The sequence below is a fragment of the Mauremys mutica genome, chromosome 3 (genome assembly GCF_020497125.1).
Source record: "Mauremys mutica isolate MM-2020 ecotype Southern chromosome 3, ASM2049712v1, whole genome shotgun sequence".
Taxonomy (NCBI): Eukaryota; Metazoa; Chordata; order Testudines; family Geoemydidae; genus Mauremys; species Mauremys mutica.
Window position 1 is genome coordinate 32,503,787 of NC_059074.1, and position 21,358 is coordinate 32,525,144.

General features: G+C 43.1%; 1 protein-coding gene across 6 annotated transcripts in view; it reads right to left on the minus strand.

The window, feature by feature from the left end:
• Positions 1-21,358, minus strand: part of GRHL1 (grainyhead like transcription factor 1) — an 85,600-nt gene that overhangs the window by 57,507 nt on the left and 6,735 nt on the right. For 2 of the 6 annotated variants that reach the window (XM_045009830.1, XM_045009828.1), the window contains exons 1-8: positions 15,697-15,854; positions 9,385-9,571; positions 5,251-5,321; positions 3,656-4,040; positions 2,779-2,855; positions 1,770-1,926; positions 1,128-1,239; positions 24-118 (exon numbers count right to left, since the gene is read on the minus strand). In XM_045009830.1, the coding sequence (XP_044865765.1) occupies positions 24-118; positions 1,128-1,239; positions 1,770-1,926; positions 2,779-2,855; positions 3,656-4,040; positions 5,251-5,321; positions 9,385-9,571; positions 15,697-15,716 (1,104 nt within the window). In that variant the 5' untranslated portion in view covers positions 15,717-15,854. Of the gene's footprint in view, positions 1-23; positions 119-1,127; positions 1,240-1,769; positions 1,927-2,778; positions 2,856-3,655; positions 4,041-5,250; positions 5,322-9,384; positions 9,572-14,107; positions 14,180-15,696; positions 15,855-21,358 lie in introns of those variants that run through there. The other 4 variants (XM_045009831.1, XM_045009832.1, XM_045009827.1 and 1 more) reach the window with 3 other exon arrangements.

A 21,358-nucleotide genomic window follows, 5' to 3' on the forward strand; every position in this document is an offset into this window, starting at 1 on the left:
GAAACATAAGATGGGTCACATACCTTTGCTTCGTCATTAATGTCCCAAGTGAAGGATATGGCATTGTACGCAAGCTCTTCAATGTTACTGATTGTATTGAAGCTCTCCTTATAGTCGGCTGTCGGGAGGGAGAGGAGAACATCTTAATCATACAAAGCAGACAAACTGAATAGCAACTGCAGCTCTTCCACAGTACCCTAAGGGTTAATGGCTCTGAAAGGATTTCAGAGGCGGATCCTTACTAAAGGTTGAAAGCAGTTTTTTGTTTTTGTTTTTTTTTTTAAATAAAGGAGAAGAATTAAAACAAAAACTAAAGTGGGAAAGGCAGCAACGCCAAGCATGGCATGTATCTGTGCCATACCCTATAGTTACATATGAAAAATGTCACACTGCATGACAAGAGTATAAACTCTCAGTAAAGCTCCTTCAATAATAAAGATTTGCATGCACGTCAGCTTTAAGTGCCAAGTGCTTAATCCCTGCCTTTATTCACAAAAGGAAAGGGCTGGGAGCACAACCCAGCTTTCAACCAAGGAAATCTGGAAGCCAGCCAGTCACAGCCTTGTCTGTAGGCAAGTGGAAATTTGCAATATTTTCTTTTTAACTGAACCGAGGACTCACTGCAAGAGCAGCAGCAGGAAGGAGACCGAGGCGCGCTGAAGTATTTCAGCAGAGAGTTTGTCCCCAATAAAAAAACACTGACTGTTTAGAAAGCTTGCAAAGCCCAGAGAGTGCAGTTTGACTATACACTAGTCAAGATCTTTAAATGCAGCTAGTGATTTGGGGGCACCACCATTTTCGGATGCTCCAAATTGAGAAATCTGAAAAGGGCCAGTCTTTCAGATGGAGTGGGGAGCACTTGGCATTTTCTGAAAATCTGGCCTCTTCAAGGCATCTAACATTAGCGCGCGGAAACACCCCCACCCCCAAATTGAGGCTGCCAAAATTCCTAGTCCCCTCTGAAAATACCTTGGCCAAGAACATCCCTTTGGTTTTGCCACAAAGCTAAGGACAGTGCTCAGCCTGGTCTGAAGGTTCCCTTTAAAAATGAAGGACCAATAGAAGGTCAAACCCTGCCAAGGAAGTCAGGCTTGGCGTTTGATACCAGTAATTAGAGCGTTTCTTACCAATGTCAATGCATCTTTGTTTGGCTGTATGCTGCCTTGAGTGCCAGTACTTCCAGTGCCTGATCTGATCTTCTCTTGTTTTGTCTTCGGCAAACACGACCAAGATGACGCTCTTCGTGAAGAGGAAGGGGGTAGGGAGAGAAGAAAAAAAAAAAAAACTTTAAATGCCACAGAGAAAATTTGTTTTGGAAGCTTTTACTTGGTATCTGGTTTTCTGCATTTGGTGTGCAAAACTTAGGAAAAGTCAAGTTACACCTGGCAAAGCAGAATCCTCTTTAGAATGGGAACAAACATGCTAACGTTCTTCAGGGCCATAAAAGAACAAGGCAGTCAGAAGTTGCCCACATAAGGAGAGTTGGATGCTCTCTTTCCAGGTGTCCATGTCTCATAGACCCATCACCACTACTGACTTGCTTGCTTGGCAGACTCAAACACACCAGTGACCGAATAGGCCTGGAGACCAATTTAACCTCTTCTGCTCTTCACTGGCATGGCAGAAGGGGAAAGCTGGACCTGCTTCTGTGGGCTTCAGTCTAGACTGTTGTGTGACTACGGGACTTCAAGGCAGTCAGCCCAGCACCTCCAATAAGCAATAAATACCCACAACACTTCTCCCGAGAATTTGTAAGAATTGCCACTCACTCTGACTTTGCTGATTGGGTGGTGGACTCCTTCACTGCTGCTGACTTCTTTAAGAGTGATCGGATAAAACTGACCCTTGTTTAGGTAGGTCATTGTGCTGTCCCCTGGCTTCTGACGAAGTGACTTGGAAGCTTCTAAGGTGTATTCAAAGTTATTCCTAGGAGACAAAAAGGACATTGATAGCTTCCTGGCAAACTCTTTAGCAAAGTGTTTTACATTTAATCTGGAGAAGTTCCAGACTTATTAGTTGAGACACTAAAACCCTCAATAGGGAAGAGAGGGGGAAGCAAGACTAGCTCTTTGTTGATAATCAATCCTCTTCATGAGAAAACATTTAGAAAAGCTCTTTGCAGAGAAAATCAACATGTAGGATTGGATGCTGCCTATTCAGGCTTACTGCAATATGTTTCATTTATGTAACAGAAGAGTTTCTATCAATGACCAAAATGCTGTTAAGAGTCATTCAAAGGCTGCTAGGTCCCTTCCTCCCCCACCAACGTTTCATTCTCAATTAAAAACAAACCAACTCCACATCACCCATTCCCTATCGTAGGTCTCCATACACAAAATCCACACACAGCAAACCTCCAATGCCTGCTGTAGATTCTCAATGTGGAGAGAGCAGACAAGCATCTCTGGGCATCTATCAGGGTGAGGTGCTTGGGAGCCAGCTGCAGGAGGGTTCTGCAGTAATTATTATTCTCTTAAATGACTAGATGATCACACCATACCAAGTTGGTTAGAAATCAACGCAAGACTCCCAGATGGCAGTACAGTGCCATTATCAACCCAACAAAGACATTTTTCCTAAATATTGCAGACATGACTTTCCAGGTTGTTAAGCACTCAGCGCCAGCTAAAACCAGGTGTGCTCAGCACCTCTGAGAATCATGCCTAAAGAAAGGCAACCCAAAAGAGAATTCATAAGTAAGCTGCATCCATTAGTCATGAACAAACTGGCTATAAGAGATCAGGCGGCTGCAAGACAACAAAAAGCTTGAAGTATTACCCAGCAATGCTGTCAAAAACGTAGTCCTCTGAACTCATGCTGGCCATCCGCAGATTTAGTTCAGCAGGAAAGAAAACCTGAAAAATACAGATAATTAATTCAGCAGCAACAGAAAAAAAAAAACTCAACAGCTGCCAGGTTACAACCCTGCTTCAGCTGGCTTGAATATCTGATAACTAGGGATTGTGGCTAGCATATAGAGTATGCTGTTTATGGGCCCCAGTCAAATAATGCTTTATATGCCAATTAAGCACAAGATCTAGCAAGCCCACGCTGGGCCAGCTTTTAAAAATCAAGCCTTCCTGAAGCTTGCTAACTACTGGATGTTATGGACATCCCTTTAAGTTCCAAGTCCATATTAGTGAAGTGATGGTGAACCCTGTAGATTTCAAAAGATGCAACAGAACAAAATTAAAAACCAAGTCTGATTTTTGTATGAGCTCAGCTCCCATTCAGGCACCTAAATAAACTGGCCAGATTTTCACAAGCATCCAGCAGCTCCCCATTGAGGACAATGGACACTGAGCACATGTGAAAATCTGACCAGTTTATTTAGGTGCTTAAATGGGAGCTTCAGGTGCAGAGCTCTTGTAAACTTGGCCCACTATTTATTTCACTGTTGCTGCTGACATTATTTCCACAAGCTATTTAGCCAAAGCTTCTGTCATTTGTAAGATTAGCCATTTGCTTTTGATAATGATTTTTTGTTTTATAGATTTAATTTACTAAATTATACCTATGAACCTTTCTGGGAAAGTCTTCTATTTCTAATCCACTGGACTGAGATTTCAGGTTTACATAACTATTAGAGATGCAACGCGATACTCATGCACTGATTGGGTTGCGCAAACACACACACGGTGAGTGATCCCTGTACCTCTTGCACTCCTTCTTTGAAGGTCTCTGAGAAGGTGGAGTCTGGCGTGCGCCTCTGGGAGTTCTGAGGCTGAGCACTGGAACTAAACTGATCAGGGTTGAGATTCCTGTCGAAAACCACCACTCGTTCGGGGGGCTCAGGGTGGTAGACAGTGGGAGGGATACCCACAGTGAAGCCATGAGGCTGTGTTTCTGTTTTAATTGAATGCGTGGGCATTGTTGCAATGGAAACAGTGACAGTGGTGTCGGGGGTCGTCAGATGGCCTCTCTTGTCCATGGCCATTTGGGTAGCGTGCGGAAGAACAATATTGAAAGGCACATTTTTCAGAACCTGCACTCTGTTTTCTCCAGTAGAGATGAGCGATTGTTCCGTTGGGATGCTGTTTCTTTGAGAGAAAAAAAAAAAAAAGAGTTCAAAACAAAACAGCAGAACCAGAAACATTTATTGGGCTTTTGGCTAAGGAGAAACAGAATACCAGCTCCCTCTATTGGTGATGATTAACTATATCTAGGGGTAAGGCCCCTAGAATTTATAAAAATCTTACCCATTTCTGACTCCTAGAACCCTAATTTTGAGCTAGAATACTATACTTGACCTTAAAGCATTAACAGCCCATAAACTTAGTCACCCAAAACACAATACACTAAGGGCCCCGCTGACAGGGTATCAAGCACTGAGGGACTCATTTGATTGGCTTATATATAAGTTTACATACTATACTACCACACTGGTTTCTGTCTTCCTCAACAGACTGAATCAGCTTGTTATCAGAGCTGGAGCAATTTACGCTTGTCTTGGTCAGCTCTCTCTTCAGCTTAGTGTTATAGGAAGAGGGCAGCAAGGAGTGTGACAAGGTTAATTTATTTTCATGATATTTTATAATCCCATGGTTTGTTGGTGGGTTCCGCCCCCGCCCCGAATAAAAGAAAAAAGACTGCAAAATTTATCCAAGTGAAACTAATGCATCAGAACCACAGGTTAACAAACCATAAATACATTGCAGTGTTTTATGGCACCCCACTCAAATTAATCCTGATTACATATTCCAGATACATCCAGTCCTGTAGCACCTAGTCACTGATGGGGTTTATGTAAGCACCTGATCGTGGGTAGTTGGAAGATCAGGACCTGCCCATTAAGACTCAATCATGAGCCACCTTGTGTAAACCCTGGGGAGTAAATGCTTATCAGCCACCTCCTTACACCCCTGAAAGGGATATTGGCACTTGTTCACACATGGGGGAAGAGAGCAGTTCCACTGCATTGCTATTCCCTCTCTTGCCAGGAGGTGGTGGGTGGGCAGGGATGAGAAGTGGATGGAGCCTTGACTTTGAGTCAAAATTCAAACCCTAGTTGGTCCTGGGGCAACTCAAGTACCTGCTGTCCCTGACTCCGAAGCCTGTGGTAACTCCACCATCTAACCCTTGGGTTGTTACAAGAGTTGCTGTGCCTTGATGGTGCAGAAGAAAGGATTGCAATCTCCATTACAAATGCAGGAGAGCTGCTGCAGCTATGGCAGCAAACTTCATTTAAGCAGCCTTAACAATATATCAGGATGTCAGTTAAAGCAAAAGTGCAACAATAGAATCCAGTACCTTTTGCCATGATCTTGGTCAGGGTGATCTACATCTGGTTTTGCTGTTGAAGTCCTTCTTTCTCTGGGAACCTGGAGGTGTAAGACATGTGAGAGTTAAACTGTTCTTATCCAAACAAGGTTGGCCCATTCTTTTTTCCCCACAGTTTGGAAAGCTAAGTATCACTCTGTTATGGATCAATTATTTAAAGTACAGTTAACACCTGTAAAGTTCTTTACAATGCCAAAACATATCACCACCACTGTTGTTTTGGGAAGTCAAGTCCAGGAGCGGCTCCAGGCCCCAGCACGCCAAGCACGTGCTTGGGGCAGCACGCCGCGGGGGGCGCTCTGCCGGTCGCCGGGAGGGCGGCAGGCGGCTCCAGTGGACCAAAGCCGCGGGACCAGCGGACCCGCCGCAGGCACGCCTGCGGGAGGTCCACCGGAGCCGCCTGCCGCCCTCCCGGCGACCGGCAGAGCGCCCCCCGCGGCATGCCGCCGTGCTTGGGGCGGCAAAATGTCTAGAGCCACCCCCGGTCAAGTCTATTCCATACGCTGCTAAAAGAATCCCAGATTAATACAATGGAGTGGTACTTTGGAATTTAAATTCTTGCATAGAAAAAACAAGACAAACTGCTTAAACCTTAGGACAGGGTTAGCAGTTTCCAACCTGTCTGGAAAGATCACCATCTCTGATCAAGTGTCAGCACTAGAATAATGGAATTGGAGGGAAAATAAAGAGTTGTCAATAGTAGCTCTGATAAAGAAAACTAACAGGCTTCAATTTGTCTGGTGATTTTATTACTTAGGAAAGATCAGCTCAACAGCTCTGGAGAGTGACATCCTTGGTCTACAGGGGCTGTCTAGACCAGTTTCTCATTGCCCATTCACACCTTTGCCTCTGTGGACACTTTTGGTCAGATTTTTTTGGGACTAATCTTGGACTTTCTCTGGGAACTAGAATGAGACCACTAAGTTTAATAATTACAATACTCGGCCTTTATAGAGTCTTTTATATTCACAAAGCAGTATGCAAACAGTAGCTAATTATCACTGTGCCCCTGTAAGGTAGATGATATCCTCATTCTATACATGGGAAAGCAGAGAGAGAAAGGCTGATGGCCTGCTCTTCAGTGGATCTGAGCTCCCACAAACACTCACTGACTTCAATTGGAGTTAACACATTTGAAAATTAGGCCCTGAACAATTTGTTCAAGGCCATAGAACAAATCAACAGCAGAACTTGGATGAGTTCCTAACACCCCAGTCCCATATTCTGTCCAGTCACACTTTATATTAAAGATATATAGATAAGTTATGAAGGATTAAACATGATTAATAGATACTGTCTGCTGATGTGCTTATAGCCAACTATAAACCATGGTTATAAGCAACCTATTGACCTTTAGGACTCTAAAAATGTATTAAAAATATTTATTACTCATGTATTAACCCTTTATGTTAAGGGTATATTTATAAATAGTTTATAAAAGGTGATTTTCTATTGACTAGACTATGATGCTTCTTATGTAAGTCACTGACCAGCTCTCAGTAATGGCTTTTGTCATCTATTGACTTGGGCTAGATATGAACCAGCAACCTGGACAAAGAAAAATGCTCCATATTCCACTATTACCCATCATCTGAGCTATCTAGTTTTCCACTTTACAACAACATTTTACTATTTTAAGATGAAGGCTACTTACAGTCCTAACTGCAAAACCCCAACCAGTATTTTATAAAGCTGTGGGGGAGATATGATGTACATTAGAAGATCTCGGTTTAATCCCTAAAGTCAGGATACTGGTGAACAGGATATTTGCATTCAGTCTCAGACTTTAAGGTCAGAAGGGACCATCACGATCATCTAGTCTGACCTCCTGCACATTGCAGGCCACAGAACCTCACCCACACACTCTGGTAATAGACATGCCATGGAGTAGTGTAAGGATACTCACTTTATACTATGGTAACACCCTGTTAAAGGGAGATCAGATTATACAAGAATATAGTAATCTGTAAACAAAAGCTCACTTTTGTAATTATTATTTTGTCTCTGATAGTTACATGGCAAGGATTTGTAAGCTTGTTAAGACTTCCTAAATATATTGTTAAAAAAATACAAATGCAGATCTCTTGTTTATTATTTGGCCATTAAATTTTAACTTATCCTGAGGTTCCAGGCTACTCTGATAAAACACAAAAGCTACAAGACACTGATAGTACATACCATTTAAACAAACAAGAATATATGCATACATTAGAATGAATTAACTCCAGACCTTCCAGCACTGAAACATGCTGCGTAAGCATGATCAGATACCGCACCTTTACCTGACAAATACAAGCTATTTAAATTATATTGGAAACGCCTAATTTTTTGTAATAGTAATTATAGGCTGATGACAGAAAACCCTAGTAGAAACAGTACTTTTCTAAATAGCTTCCAATTAAAACCTTTAAAATCCAGTGGCTTTTAAGTAGCATAGAGAATGTAAGAGAGCATCAGAAGAATGTAGGTCAAGATTTTCTGGAGTTACTAGGGATTCTAGAAACTTCCATTTTTGGGTGCCTAATTTAAGACATATTAAAGGGGACCAATTTTCAGAGGGCATGTGCTCAGCACTTACTGAAAATGAATCCCTTTCAAGGTGTCTCAAGTTGAGCACCCAAAAATAACTTTTGGAACTGTCAAGCCACACTGTCAGAGTTAATATCAGAGGGGTAGCCTCGTGCCTGCATATTTATACCTGCCTCTGGAAATTTCCACCACATGGGTCTGACGAAGTGAGTATTCACCCACGAAAGCTCATGCTCCAATATGTCTGTTAGTCTATAAGGTGCCACAGGACTCTGTCACTTTTGTCAGAGTTAGGCTAGTCTTGGCTCAGAGGAAAACAAATTACAAATTTTCTACAAAAACCTTTACAGGTGGCAGCCCCACCAGGCTTTAATTTTCTGCTCCAGACCTTGGAAGCTCCCACCTTCTCCTTTAACTTAGTCTCAGAAAATGACAGATGTATAAAATGTTGGAAGGATTCTTTTTTCGTACGGAAGCTTGCCCTCCCCAAACCTTTCCTACAGTTTATAGATGGCATGAGTAGGGAAGGAAACCCTGAATAAAATACCAATGCACAGCAAATTCTTTGTGCTTCACTAAAAGCTCTTCACTACAGCCTCTGCCAAATTTCTCTTCACAGTTTTTTCATATTTAAAAATGGGTTTAGCAGATTAAAATCCTCTGACAAGAAGGCTTTTTCAGTGGCATAACAAACAAGCACAGAGAGGTATGGCTTTTTAAGGCAGAAAACAAGCTTTCCTACAAGTGTCAGTTATAACTACCTTTACACCAATTATTTTGTCACATGCATTAAGGACTAAACTGAGTTTTGCATTAGAGATTACAAAATACTTCTATATACACATACCATGCAGTTTCATGCAATTATACTGCTTGAAAAATTGGTTAAACTCTTAATAATAGGCATGTACTTTGTACATAAAAAGTGTAGTAGTTCTAAAGGCTGGAAAATATATTTGTGATTGTCAATAATTAACAATGTTCGTTTGGTGTCTGGAAGAGCACTGAGAAGACCATCCATGCTCTGATCCTGCAAACAGATCAGTGAAAGTAAATGGGATTCAGGAACCTGCGTGTATTAGGCTCTTTAGAAAATCTCATTAATAAATAATAATATGAATATTGTGGTAGTGTCCATGAGGCCCAGTTGAGGTCCAGGGTATCATTGTGCTAGGCACTATACAAACGGAACACAAAAAGACAGTCCCTTGCCCCACATTTTTATATTCATATACACACTCTCCAGCATTTCAGCTAGTAACTATTAAAAACTGCATCCTGAAAAACATGAGTCAGTATGCTGCACAAGTACCCTGACCTATTACAAAAAAAGATTCCAGAACAACTGGTTTCCATTTAGCTTAAAAGAAATCTATTGTCAGAAAATCAAAGTGGTTTTACATTATAATAATAAAAAAAAAAAGTTAGAACCACCAACTCAGAGTCCTCATTGCATAGTAGCTATTAATAATGTAAACAGCTACATTACATTCCCTAGCAAATTACTGTTTCAGGTGCACTTGCAGGCAAAACAAGTGCACCTTTGGCTGTTAGGTGTTACTGGTGCCAACCTACCTTGTAATAGTCATACAGCAATCCCAGGGCAGCTGCACTGTCTTCGTCGCCATTGATGCTCATCATGGCTTTGGTGGCTGCTGTAAGGGGATTTTCAAGGAAGGACTTCCAGGCTTCATCTTCACTGGTGTATGGACGCCTCTGGGAGTAGAGAGTGTCATTCTGAAGAACCAACACGGGCCTTTTGCTTTGGTCATAAAAATATGAATCTTTGTTACAATGCATCCAAGAAGCATATAATAAGCATATTTCACAAACTTTGTAACACTTAAGAATTAGTGGTCAGGTTTTTACTATGTTAATATTATGACTTAATGTGACACATTGGTTAGTCAACAGAAGGACACGGGATACAATTCTGATCTCACGTATGTCAGTAGAAATCAGGAGTAACCTCACTGAACTCAATGGAATTACATCAGTGAGATCACAAAACTATTGAAGATGATAGCTGGCCTGCTAACAAATATGTGGAATCCAAAATAGGCTAATAAATTCACAACACTTTTAATATTTTAAGACCCACGGTACTATTAGCATATTACTAAACAAAAAGATATTGTACAGCAGTAACTTGCTACTAATTCATTCAAGCTCTCTCTATGCACCAGAGAGAGAATGGTTTCATGCTTTGTCATGCAAGACCAGAGAGAGTTTGCATTAACAAATACCACGGTCATGTTATAAAACAGAGTTAACTCTACTTTCCTATGTCTGACAATTCCCTCAAGACAACGTATTTAATTCTTGGGGTATATTTGAAAGTTGTTAAAAGCTGCTGATTACCTGAATACTATACATGGAATGTAGCCAAAGGAGACCATAAATCAACAAGGCAGTGCAATTTTCTAGCAATAGAAGCCAAGCTGTGTATTGTATGTTTACCTTTGAGATAATCTGTGACAATGTCTTGAGAGAGAATCCCAGTGGGCTACCAGGAAAGAAAAACCACACACAATTCCACCTCTGCCCTCCCCTCCCCCCACCAAAAAAAGTGTGGGTATTACACCTCCATGAAAAATAATTAGATTTGTTCAAAACATTTTGTTCTTATTGTGAAGGAGAAAACTCCAAGCACTCACACGTGTGGAAGCGGGGAGAGATGGTGTTTGCAGCAAAACACAATTTTACCAGCCTAAACAAGTTAACATTTTCAATTCAGTTTTTAAAATATATGCTTCATCCACATTGGCCAGGCAGACGATGTTTAAACCATGTTAGCTTGAACTGTTTTAAAACCAGTTCAAACAGTTCCCCCATGCTTATTCCCACCCCCAGTGTGAACAGAAGCCTAGTTGATGTTTACTACAGGTTCTTTGTTTTTCAAAAGTCAAAACAAGAGACAGATATCAATTCTTAACCAAAAAAAACAACCCACCATCACACAACCAACATCCCTAAGAAATAGAAACATCTTTTTTGTTGAACTTACTCCCAGGACTATTCAAAGATTGTAACATATTAGAATATTGAAGGAATAAAACACTATAGTCAACTTAATAAATATCCTGCATTTATAACTCCTTTCACCTAGTAATTTTCCTAAGTGTTTTGCAAACTATGGATTTGAATCTGTAAACCCTTACTCACCCAAACGGGCTCAATGACATCCTGGGGACCACTTGCATGATTTAAGGACAACTCATGTGAGTAAGGGTTTGCAGTTTCTGGATGAAGGGGGATTTATACATACACAGAGTGGATGTGTGTCAATCTGTAAAATGAGCCACCTTTGGTGTAGAGTGTAGCAAATTGGCACAGCAAACTGCACAACAATGGGATGAGTTTGAATTTTCTCCAAGGGCACAGGGCAAACACCTACTATTTTAGAAATTACAAGGAATTTTTAGATGGCCATACAGAATGGACAGGCCCTCAGATTAAGGTCATATCAAAGACTGAACCACCTGTAGTAGCCTGCATGGAACTCATTTTATCTACCTTCTTAGAGTTGAAGGGCTGAGTCAACCTCGCTTGGATTTAAACTTGATGTTCAGACCATAAAACCATTCTCTTTCAGCAATGTGAGAAGATTCATATAGAAGAAAAAAATTAATCTAAATGGAAAACCATTCAGAATTGAACAAGCACTAAACTGAAATCCAGTAAACTCAGAAACTACGTGTGTTGGGTTTTTTTTGGTAAGACTCGTCTCTTGTTGCAACACCCAAATAAAATACACAATTGCCCTAAAGGTAACCTACCTCCTCTAAAAGGAGTGTAGAGAGAATTATCTTTAGAATTATCAACAAAGTGTAGGGTTTGGCAGTAACTCAATCCCTTAACAGGATTACAGGTTCTTTTAAGAAAATGAGAACATATTTATAAAAAGACAGTCAAACGTGTGTTTTTCTGACGATAGACCTGTGATGAGTTTTAGATTTCGATATGTATATTGGCCGTGATCTGTGCATAAAGTACTGGATGCTATTAGCAAGTTTTGGAAATAAGTCTTCTATTGTGCATTTAAATACTTGAAAAAAAGTTGATTTGTTTTCTGCTTTACCAAACTGTAAATTGGTAGGAAAACCTTACAGGAATGTGTGTTCTCTGCACTGTAGTGATATTGTGCCAGTACTGATCTCATGTCACTTATTCCTGCAATATTTTCCTACTTTTTGTGCGTGTGCGCGCGCACAATTTGTTCATGCAGTAGAACCTGTTCTTTCTGACTTTGCTAATCTGCAAACCCAATAATTCTCGCTTAAAAGAAAAAAAATCCCATTGTCTCAAAAGCACTCTACTATTGAGTAAATGGATTTATTGTTATTTGTCTTACAGCACTAACCCTATGCTCTGTGTAACAAACACAGAGATAAAGAGAGTCTGTGCCAATGAGTTTACAGTCCAGAAGACAGAGTGAGGTTTAGACATGGGGCTGTTAGGTCTCATCTCCCTTAGGGAAACGCTCAACAAAATTCCCTAGGATTGAGAGGGCCTTAACGAGGTCTCCCATTTTTAAAGACGTTTACTTTTATAAAGTAGCATACAGCCCACTTACTAGAATAATGACAACTTATAAAAGACCCAGCCTACAACTGTCCAAGTAAACAAAGCATATTGTAATACATTCAGACTTACATTTGCCAATTTATCAAGTTTAAAAAAAAGGTAGTCATTTGTAACGAGTCTCCAGGTCAAAATTGAGAATTAGCAAGGTTCTCTCTCTCTGTACTTATCTAGCACCCATCACCCTATTTGGCCACCTTGAACAATTTTGAATAATTACTATTATTCATATTATTATAGCACCAAGGAGCCCTCATCATGGACCAGGACCCCATGGTGCTAGGTTCTGTATACACAAACAAGTAGTGTGCGATACATACATACACGTCTAGATAGCTAATGATAAAGGTTACCAATGTATTTGCAAATCAGTTTGAATTCAACTACTAGCATCCAACACTTAAAGCATAAATATGTTCTAATAGAAACATCTACACTTTGCAGTACTATACTGTGTTGTTTATAAAATATACCGTAAAAAAACCTAGACAGCTGAACGTGAGTTTTTGGTAAATACCCTCCTATGAAGTGAAATCTTATTCCTGTTTAGTAGTTAGATTGTCAAAATTTAGAGCTAGTAGTAACTGAATGACTGATAGATCTCAAACCACTAACAAGGACCTCAGAATATTTCACAAAGAAACCCTGTACATATTTGATTGATTGGCTGATTAGCATTACTGGAACTTGTAACAAACTGCCATACAGAGATTAAGCATCAAATTAATTTTGGAACGTCTGACATTATACATACATGCACATTTCTCTCTCAGAAAGCAGGCGCATTCCACATGTAATAAGAAGCACTGTTGTAAATATCAAGCGTACATTCCAAATTTGAGAACAGAGATTTAAAGCATACATTCTTATATTTTAAATTTTATAACATGTTCATAACTTTTACAAACTTGAGTTTTTAAAATAGATTTTGGTGGGGAAAAAGCATTTTAAAAGTAATTTTAGGTACTGCCCTGTATTCCATATTCTTGAATGGAAAACAACCTACATTATCCATGCTGCAAATGCTACATGAAATCATAGAATCACAGAACTGGAAAGGAACTCGAGAGGTCACCTACTGCAGTCCCCTGCACTTGTGGCAGGATTAAGTATTATCTAGATCATCCCTGACAGGTGTTTGTTTAACCTGTTCTGAAAAATCTCCAATGATAGAGATTCCACAACTTCTCTAGGCAATTTATTCCAGTGCTTAACCACTCTGACAGTTAGTAAGTTTTTCCTAATGTCCAACCTAAGCCTCCCTTGCTGCAATTTAAGACCATTGCTTCTTGTCTACCCTCAGAGGTTAAGAAAAATACATTTTCTTCCTCCTCCTTGTAACAATCTGTTACATACTTGAAAACTGTTATGTCCCCTTTCAGGCTTCTTTTTTCCAGACTAAACAAACCCAGTTTTTTCAATTCCAAGCAATTCTGAAGTATTTCGCTGTAACTAAAAATTAATTATTTGTATTTAATCTGTATATTACACATACAGTAAGGACCTGTCCAAGTGTCTGCCTATATACAAGACTACCCTTGCTCCACCACAGCACCTACTTGCACAGAGCAAATAGTGACTATGACTTTATAACATACAGGCACAAAGACAAGGTCTCTGCTCCCAAAGAGTTTACAATATAATATTTTGGACTTCTGAAAATGGTAAAGATCGTTAGATTTTCCAGCTGACATTGCTAAAAACACCAGATTACCTGGGGAAGTCCATTTTTCCAGTAGCATGGGTTTCATAAAAATCCATCAGATCTTGGTCCTACAGCATATAAGAAGCTTGTAGTATTTTAAAAGACAGTTTTTACAAATCTGTGCATCAAGGTCTAACACTGCCAAAGGCCAAGCCCAGGAAATCTCTTTAAATTAGAGCAACAATGTTCAAGTCATTAAAAAAACCCTAGGTGTGCCTCAAATAATGATGTCCCAGTTAACGCTGCTCTCACTTCCCAGCCCTTGTTCTTAAATCTTCAAGAGGAGAAAAAGGCAGCACACAGCAATTCGGTAAGATCCTGCATTAGAAAAGCCCATCGGAACAAGTGTTGTGGGCGGGGTAAATGTCTACAGCCCCCTATGCACTTCTGAAGGCGGAGAGGCTCCTCCTTACAGACACCGACTGATTATTCGCCGCACTCAGCATTTAAAGAGAAGTGGAGGAGGAGGAGGAAGATGATGGTGACCAACGCCTCAGTACAGGTGTCGAGTTTCAAAGCCGGACTGTCTTCTCGATAGTTTGATTATAACGAAGTGGGGGAGAGAAGAGAGAGATTCCAAAAAACAGAGCACTAAACTAAACTTCAGACACGGGATGATCCTGGTGACCAGCTGATCCTTACAGATTCCCCCGGCAGCAAGCGGGCCATTCGAGATCCCAGCGCTGCACGCAGACAGGGAAGGGGGTGGATGGGTCCCAAAGATGCAGGCTAAAGCTTGGAGGCCACTACAGAAACTTATGGGCTAAGTCAAAAGTGACACCCCCCCCCCCCCACTCCACCGGGCGGAAGACGTGAGATTTCCCTCTGCCAGAAATCAACGCCTGGCTCCGTGGTTACTATTACCCGATCCGCGCCTGGCGAGTGCTTTATTTAAACAGGGAGCGGAACGGGTTCGGAAAATCGACAGGGGGGATCTCGGCGGATTTAACGCAAGAGCTTCGATTTACACCAGGCAGCTCAGAGAGGGGAGAGCCTGACCCTGGGGCCATCCGCCGGCCCTACGCGGGACAGCGATACACCCGCACGCCCGGAGGCCCCGCGCTGCACTGGGAAGGCGGGTCCGTGGAAGGAGAAAGGGGGGCAGGCGCTAGGCTCTGGCTGAAGTGTCCGTACCTCGCCCCCGGCAGCCGCAGGACCAGGTGCTCCGGAGTCTGCCAACGTACAAACACACACAGCCCCGCTCGTGGGGGACACCCCAAGGATCTGCTCCGCGCCCCCCTCACCGCCTGCGTCCGGCCGGGCCGCTTGAAAGGAGCGGGACTATTTCCCCCAGGGCCGAGCAGGGTCAAGTGCCCGGCTACGGGGCACCCACCCCAAATCCATCAGCAGGGAGAGGCTGACGCCAACCCCCCGTCACTCCAGCGGCTGCTGCCACCCCCTCCTAGGGATCCTGCAGCGCTACACGGACAGCCACCTTCAGCTGCTTCTCCCGAGCCTCCTCCCCCAGCACCCGGCCCGCAGGAGCCCGCAAGACAGGGCGAGGATCCCCAGCCGGTGGAAAGAGACGGGCAGCAGCGCCGGCCGGACCTGCCCAGACTCTCTCTCCTGCTCGCTCGCTCGCTCGCTCGCTCACTTACTTGTCGTAGTCTTGTGTCATGTCTGGCAGCCAGCGGGTGGCAGAACTGGCCCGGCGGGTTGGGACGCTGGCTGGCGGCGGCCCGGGCACTGGGGAGGGGGCTGGAGCCAGAGCAGCGCGCAGCCTGCCGCACAAACGGGTTTTGTCGGCTTTTCTGGCTAGCTTAGGTGGCTCTCGGATCCGCAGGTGGCTCGCACCTGTGGGCCGCTTCCCATTGGCTTGCAGAGTTCCCTTGGGGGCGGAGCCTCAGTCGCCCAACTCCCCAGGGAGACCGCTGATTAGGCGCCTCGAGGGAAGGGCGGGGTTTGGCAACGTTGCGGGTTCTAAATAGAATCTCGGCCGCCAGAGGCTGAGACCGCGCTTGCTGGGCAGGTGCCTGTTGAGCTCCAGACGCCCTCTGAACTGCACCCTCCGCCACGCCTCCAGCCTCCCCTCCCACCATGGCAGCACCCATGGGACCCTAAATCGCGGCCCTCCCCTTTTACCCTGACCTGCTTCTACTACAGCCTCAGCAGCGACCAGACCCGAGCTGGAGAGAAGCAGATGGTGCGGGTCTTGTACCTTATGTTACAACACAGGTGAAAAGACACCCAAGAAATTGGGAAGTGGAAGAGTCAGCTAGGCCCTGAGCCTGCTAGGTAAGCACTGGCCACTGCAGCATAGCCCTAGTTCCAGTCCCAAGTAGGAATTGCTTATATTAAACTATAAACTAAGTGAGTTATGATTCTTTATTGTCCACCTTTCCTCTGAACACTGGGATCACTCTTGTTATAGAGGGGAATTCTCCTGTGGGCAAGTCACTTTTCCATTGCAAAACACAACCATCTCTTAACTAGAGGCTTGCTTTAGTCCCCCTTAGTATCTGTATATTACAAAGTATAGGAAGTATTTGGGCACATCTCTCTCTCTTGAACAATTTCAGTAGCTTGTTGCCACAATGTTTTCTGAAATTTTCCCCCTACAGCACTACTGTAGCTCAAATCTGGTTTGAACATACTGAGTCCTTTTGTCTTCACTAGAACGTTAAATTGTGTTGACGAACACAGCTCCTAGAACAGGACCTTTCAAACAATACTAAAGACAACATTTACAGGAACTTTCATATCAGCTAGTAGGGGATAAATGCTGCTAGGAGCCTGTCTACCAGTGAAGACAACTGGAGTAGTGAACACCATCTACACTTTATCAACTCTTTCACTAGAACAAGTAGCAGTAGGTAAATTATGGAAAATATTTAGCGACAATGCAGCGTAAGTGGATACAAAGCAAGCACTGAAACATCTTTTCTGAGAAAAAAAGTTGTTATTCTGATCTCTACTACTGGTTTCAAATCCAGCATGTTGCCTTAGCCTTCAGTGCAGTAATTTCAGATTTACAGTAGTGTAAATGATTTGGACCAGAACAGCCTGTTTCATGGCCTCTCACTCCCTCAAGGGGCAGTGCCAACCTAGCTTGTGTGGGGAGGTGAAATCTCCTCATTCCCTTGAGCAACCCCTTCCAGGAACCCCAGAGATGGTGTTGAAGAGCTCTGGAGTGGCAGGTTGATCCAACAGAGGGCTTTTGGAGATGGTATCACTCAATGGCATGTTCCTGGTGGATACTGGTAAGGTTCCCTTTAACATTAGACATTTGCTGGTATGAAGTTTTGTCAAGCTATACATAAGTATGCATGCACATACATGCACCCCCCACCCCCAGCCAAACTCATTCTTATGTCATAAAAGACAAGAGAATATATAGCTCTTTGGGACAGGGTCTGTCTCTTCCGTGTAAAAGGAAGCCCCAAATACAAAGACAGTCCCTGACTGGATGAGGTTCCCAAGGCACTACTGCAATTTCTAATAAATAAATTTCTCTCATTGCACATTGGTTCCCATTCTTCCCCCTCACTCCACCTTAGCCTCATAGTCATTTATTTTTCTGCATTACTTCCATGCATAGAATAAATTAGTCTAGAGAAGATCTAAGAGACAAGAAATGTGTGTGAACTCTGCACATACTGACGAATCATATTGTAACCAAATGCAATTACACACACCCATCACAGAAGACTGCTAACAGAACTTTTTTGGCACAGAAGAAGGGAAAGTTTAAGACAGAACTAGAACTGCAGCAGTGATAGCTTCAAAGCCTTCTTGGGTTCCACCATTAATGTAAACAACCAAATGTATCTATACACCCAAAAAGGTACAAACATCACCTCTGATATTGTGTCTACACTGCACACCTTGCAACAGCACAGCTGACAAAATAAAACCACCCCTAACGAGGAGTAGTAGCTTTATCAGTGGGAGAGTATCCCCTGCTGACAAAGCACTGTCCACACTAGCGCTTTTCGTCAGTAAAACTTTTGAGAGTATGGAGTGTGTTTTTTTCACATACCTGACCAACATAAGTTTTACTGACAAAAGTGAAGTGTACACATAGCTTTAAGATATTTCAGGCTGTCCTGAAGGAGTAGAGGAGGGAGACTGCTAGTTTGGGTTATAAGTATAATGAAACTCATGCAGCAATAATGCTATGAGTTATCCGTCACAGGGCCGTCCTTAGGCATACGCGGCTGCGTAGAGCACCAGAAAATTTGGGGCACCACTGGGACCAGGGATGGCCTTTTTGGGGCGTGCAGTCAGGGTAGGTGCACTGGCCCGGCCCAATGCTCCATGCGCTGGTTCCTCTCTGGTCCAGCCCTCCCCAACCAGCTGCTCTCGGCTGGTGAGCCTAGGGTTGCCTTCTCCCTGCCTCCTCCCGCTCTGCCCACTTGCTACTCTCGGCGAGCCGAATGCCAGCTGAGGGCTCCTGCCAGTGATGGGGTGGAGAGGAGCTCTCAACCTCTGCAGCTCTGCTCTGGCCTCCCCTCTCCCCTACCCCCCAGAGGTTCGTGCCACTTGGTGGTGCGAGGGAGAGGCTCAGCGGCAGGCCCACGGGTTTCTGGTTGCCGTGCCGCGGACAGCTGGGTCCCCCAGTGGCATGGCCCCTGCCTCCTCCCTGCACTCTCAGGCCCCTACTGGGCCTGGGACAGCGCTGGTGGGAGGGTGCTGTACGTGCAGTTCCTCCCCTCCCCACACCCTGTGCACCCGCCCCGGTGGAAGCTGGGGAGCATGGTGTTCCTGGACCATGCTGGGCAGGAGGCAGCACCAGCACCCAGTGGATGGACACCCTGACCAGTGGGTGCTCCTTGTTCCAGGTAAGCCGCCTGGGCCCCACGGAGCAACTGGAGACCCAGTTCCCCCATCCCCCCCACCAGCAGGGCGGCTCGGTATCTTTTGTTGCCTCGTCCCTTTCCCACTGGGCGGTGGCAGCGTCTACACCATACAAAGCTTGGTGTGTGTTGGGAGAGGGGATGGGGAAGACATAGTCCATCAGCATTATAGTGTGCTTAATTTGTTTAAACTGGTTTTAATAAAGTGCATATGGCAAGTTTTCCAATACTATAAGCTTATGTTTGTGTTGCTAAGAGCAAGTCAGGCTTAGGGGTACCAGTTTAATAATACTGCGTAGGACCTCGTAAATCCTAAGGACGGCCCTGATCCATCAAGATGCTTCAGATAGCTACTGTAATTTAAAAGAATGCACACTAAGGTCTCTCTCCCAGGGTAAAAATCCCTACACTACTTTAAGGAATGTACTCCAACATAAAACCCATAGAAAGACAATTCAATCAACCAAAGGAAATATGAAACTGAAGGGAACAAATCCTCACTAAGGGCCTGCCTCTGGAATGTTTTTACCTTCCTCTGCTTCCATTGGCTCTTTTGAAACTAGCATTCTAGCAACCAACATTTTCATGAGCAGCAAAACAACTAATATCATCTTGATATGTACTGTAATCTAATTTAGACTCCGTCCTATCAAAGTAAATGGTAAACTGCTTTAGATGGTCCTTTGTGCCACAAAATAAAAGTCTGCTTTATTTTTAAAAAATACATACAAAAATATTCCGCTTTTGCAGCCCAGAATAAACAGAAGATAATTCCTTACTCTCTCTGTAGAGCTGATGATAAACTAGTATCCAACTATATAATACAATGCTGGATATTTCTTTGAAAATCTGCATTGGTTCGTTTCTAGTATAAATCACAAAAGCAACTCAAAGTTAGAAGCATAGGGAGAGATTTCAAACTTTCTTAGGTATTGTATATTTTTACACTGCTCACTTCTGTCTTGAAGTTCCTGGGGTGCACAGATGCAAATTTCATTTGAGTCTATTCTTCCTGTAGTGCTTATGCATAACCCTTAATAATAAATAATAATAATAATAAACATACCACCACACTTGGCAGACTTTATATGGGCTCAATTCAGGCATGGTGTGGGAGCCACACCCCTGAAGTCAGGCGTCACTCTATTTACATTAGGTCTGAATTGCTAAAATCCCATTGAAGTGTCACACATGTTCTGCATTTCTTTCCAAACAGAATGTTTATCAGGGTTTTTTGTTTTTAACACTTTAAATAGAAGTTCCTGCCTTTTTAAAGGCACTGCTCTTCTTGCCCGATTGATTCATTGATAACAGTCCACTTTGGCTACATCTACACTTGGAGCCTGGGTCTGATTCCCAGCTCAAATAGACACTGGCACTATTGAGCTAGTGCACTAAAAATAGTAGTGTAGCTGCAGGAGCATGGCAGCAGTGGCATGGGCTAGCCATCCCAAGAACATTTCCATGAGGTCCAGGCAGGTTATACTTGCAATGGCTAGCCCTTGCTGCCACTGCTTCTGCTATCGCAGCTACACTAATATTTTTAAGCAGGCTTGTTCAGTCAGAGCTAGCACAAGTATGTCTACTGGAGCTGGGAATGACACCACTAGCTCCAAGTATAGACATAACCTTAGTGATACTGCAATAATTTCAATGGTGAGGAGACATAATGGTACAAACCTGCCAGTCACAAGCTAGACTTTGTAATACCATTGTAAATACATCTCTGATGTCACTAACAGGACTGCACAAATCACTGAATGCAAGAGGCCCAAGCGGATGTTTGCAATAGGGTTACATTGTGGAGACATGGTCCTGATTCTCTACTATCTTCCATCTTGTAGAGTCATTTACACTTGTGCAAAGTGGCATATAGCTGTACCACTCTGACTGCACAGCAGTTTGAAAGGAGACTCTCTGCCTTGTGTTGATTGGCTGTTTGCTCCATCTCACACAATCCCTGCACCTCAGCCTCATTCCACTCTTGCCCCTCATACCTTCTTTACTTCCTCCCCTCTGTTTTCCCCTGTCCTGTCCCTTTCATCACCCTTGCTTCACTTTCCCCTCTCTTTAGAAAATCCTCTCCTAACTGAACCCCTCCAAAAGGAAAAACATAAAAGAAAAATTGTGGAATTTACTTGCCATTTGCTGCCATCACACTGATCACCCCACGTCTGTCTTGCCTATTTAGATTATAAGATCTTTTGGGTAGGGAATGTCTACAAATGTGTTTGTACAGTGCCTACCACAATGCGGCACTACCCTAATGAACAAAAAATAATAAAATGTTATACTAACTTTGAAAAGGTGTCAGTGCCTCCACAAGGTACAAGGCAGTGGAGAATCAAGCCCAAGGTGCTTTATATAAAATCTGTATGACAAGAAAGTCCCTGTCCATAGGACAGATCCCATGTTTGGGGTTAGCAATGTAGGTGTCTATAAAAAGTGATAACTTTCCCCCAAA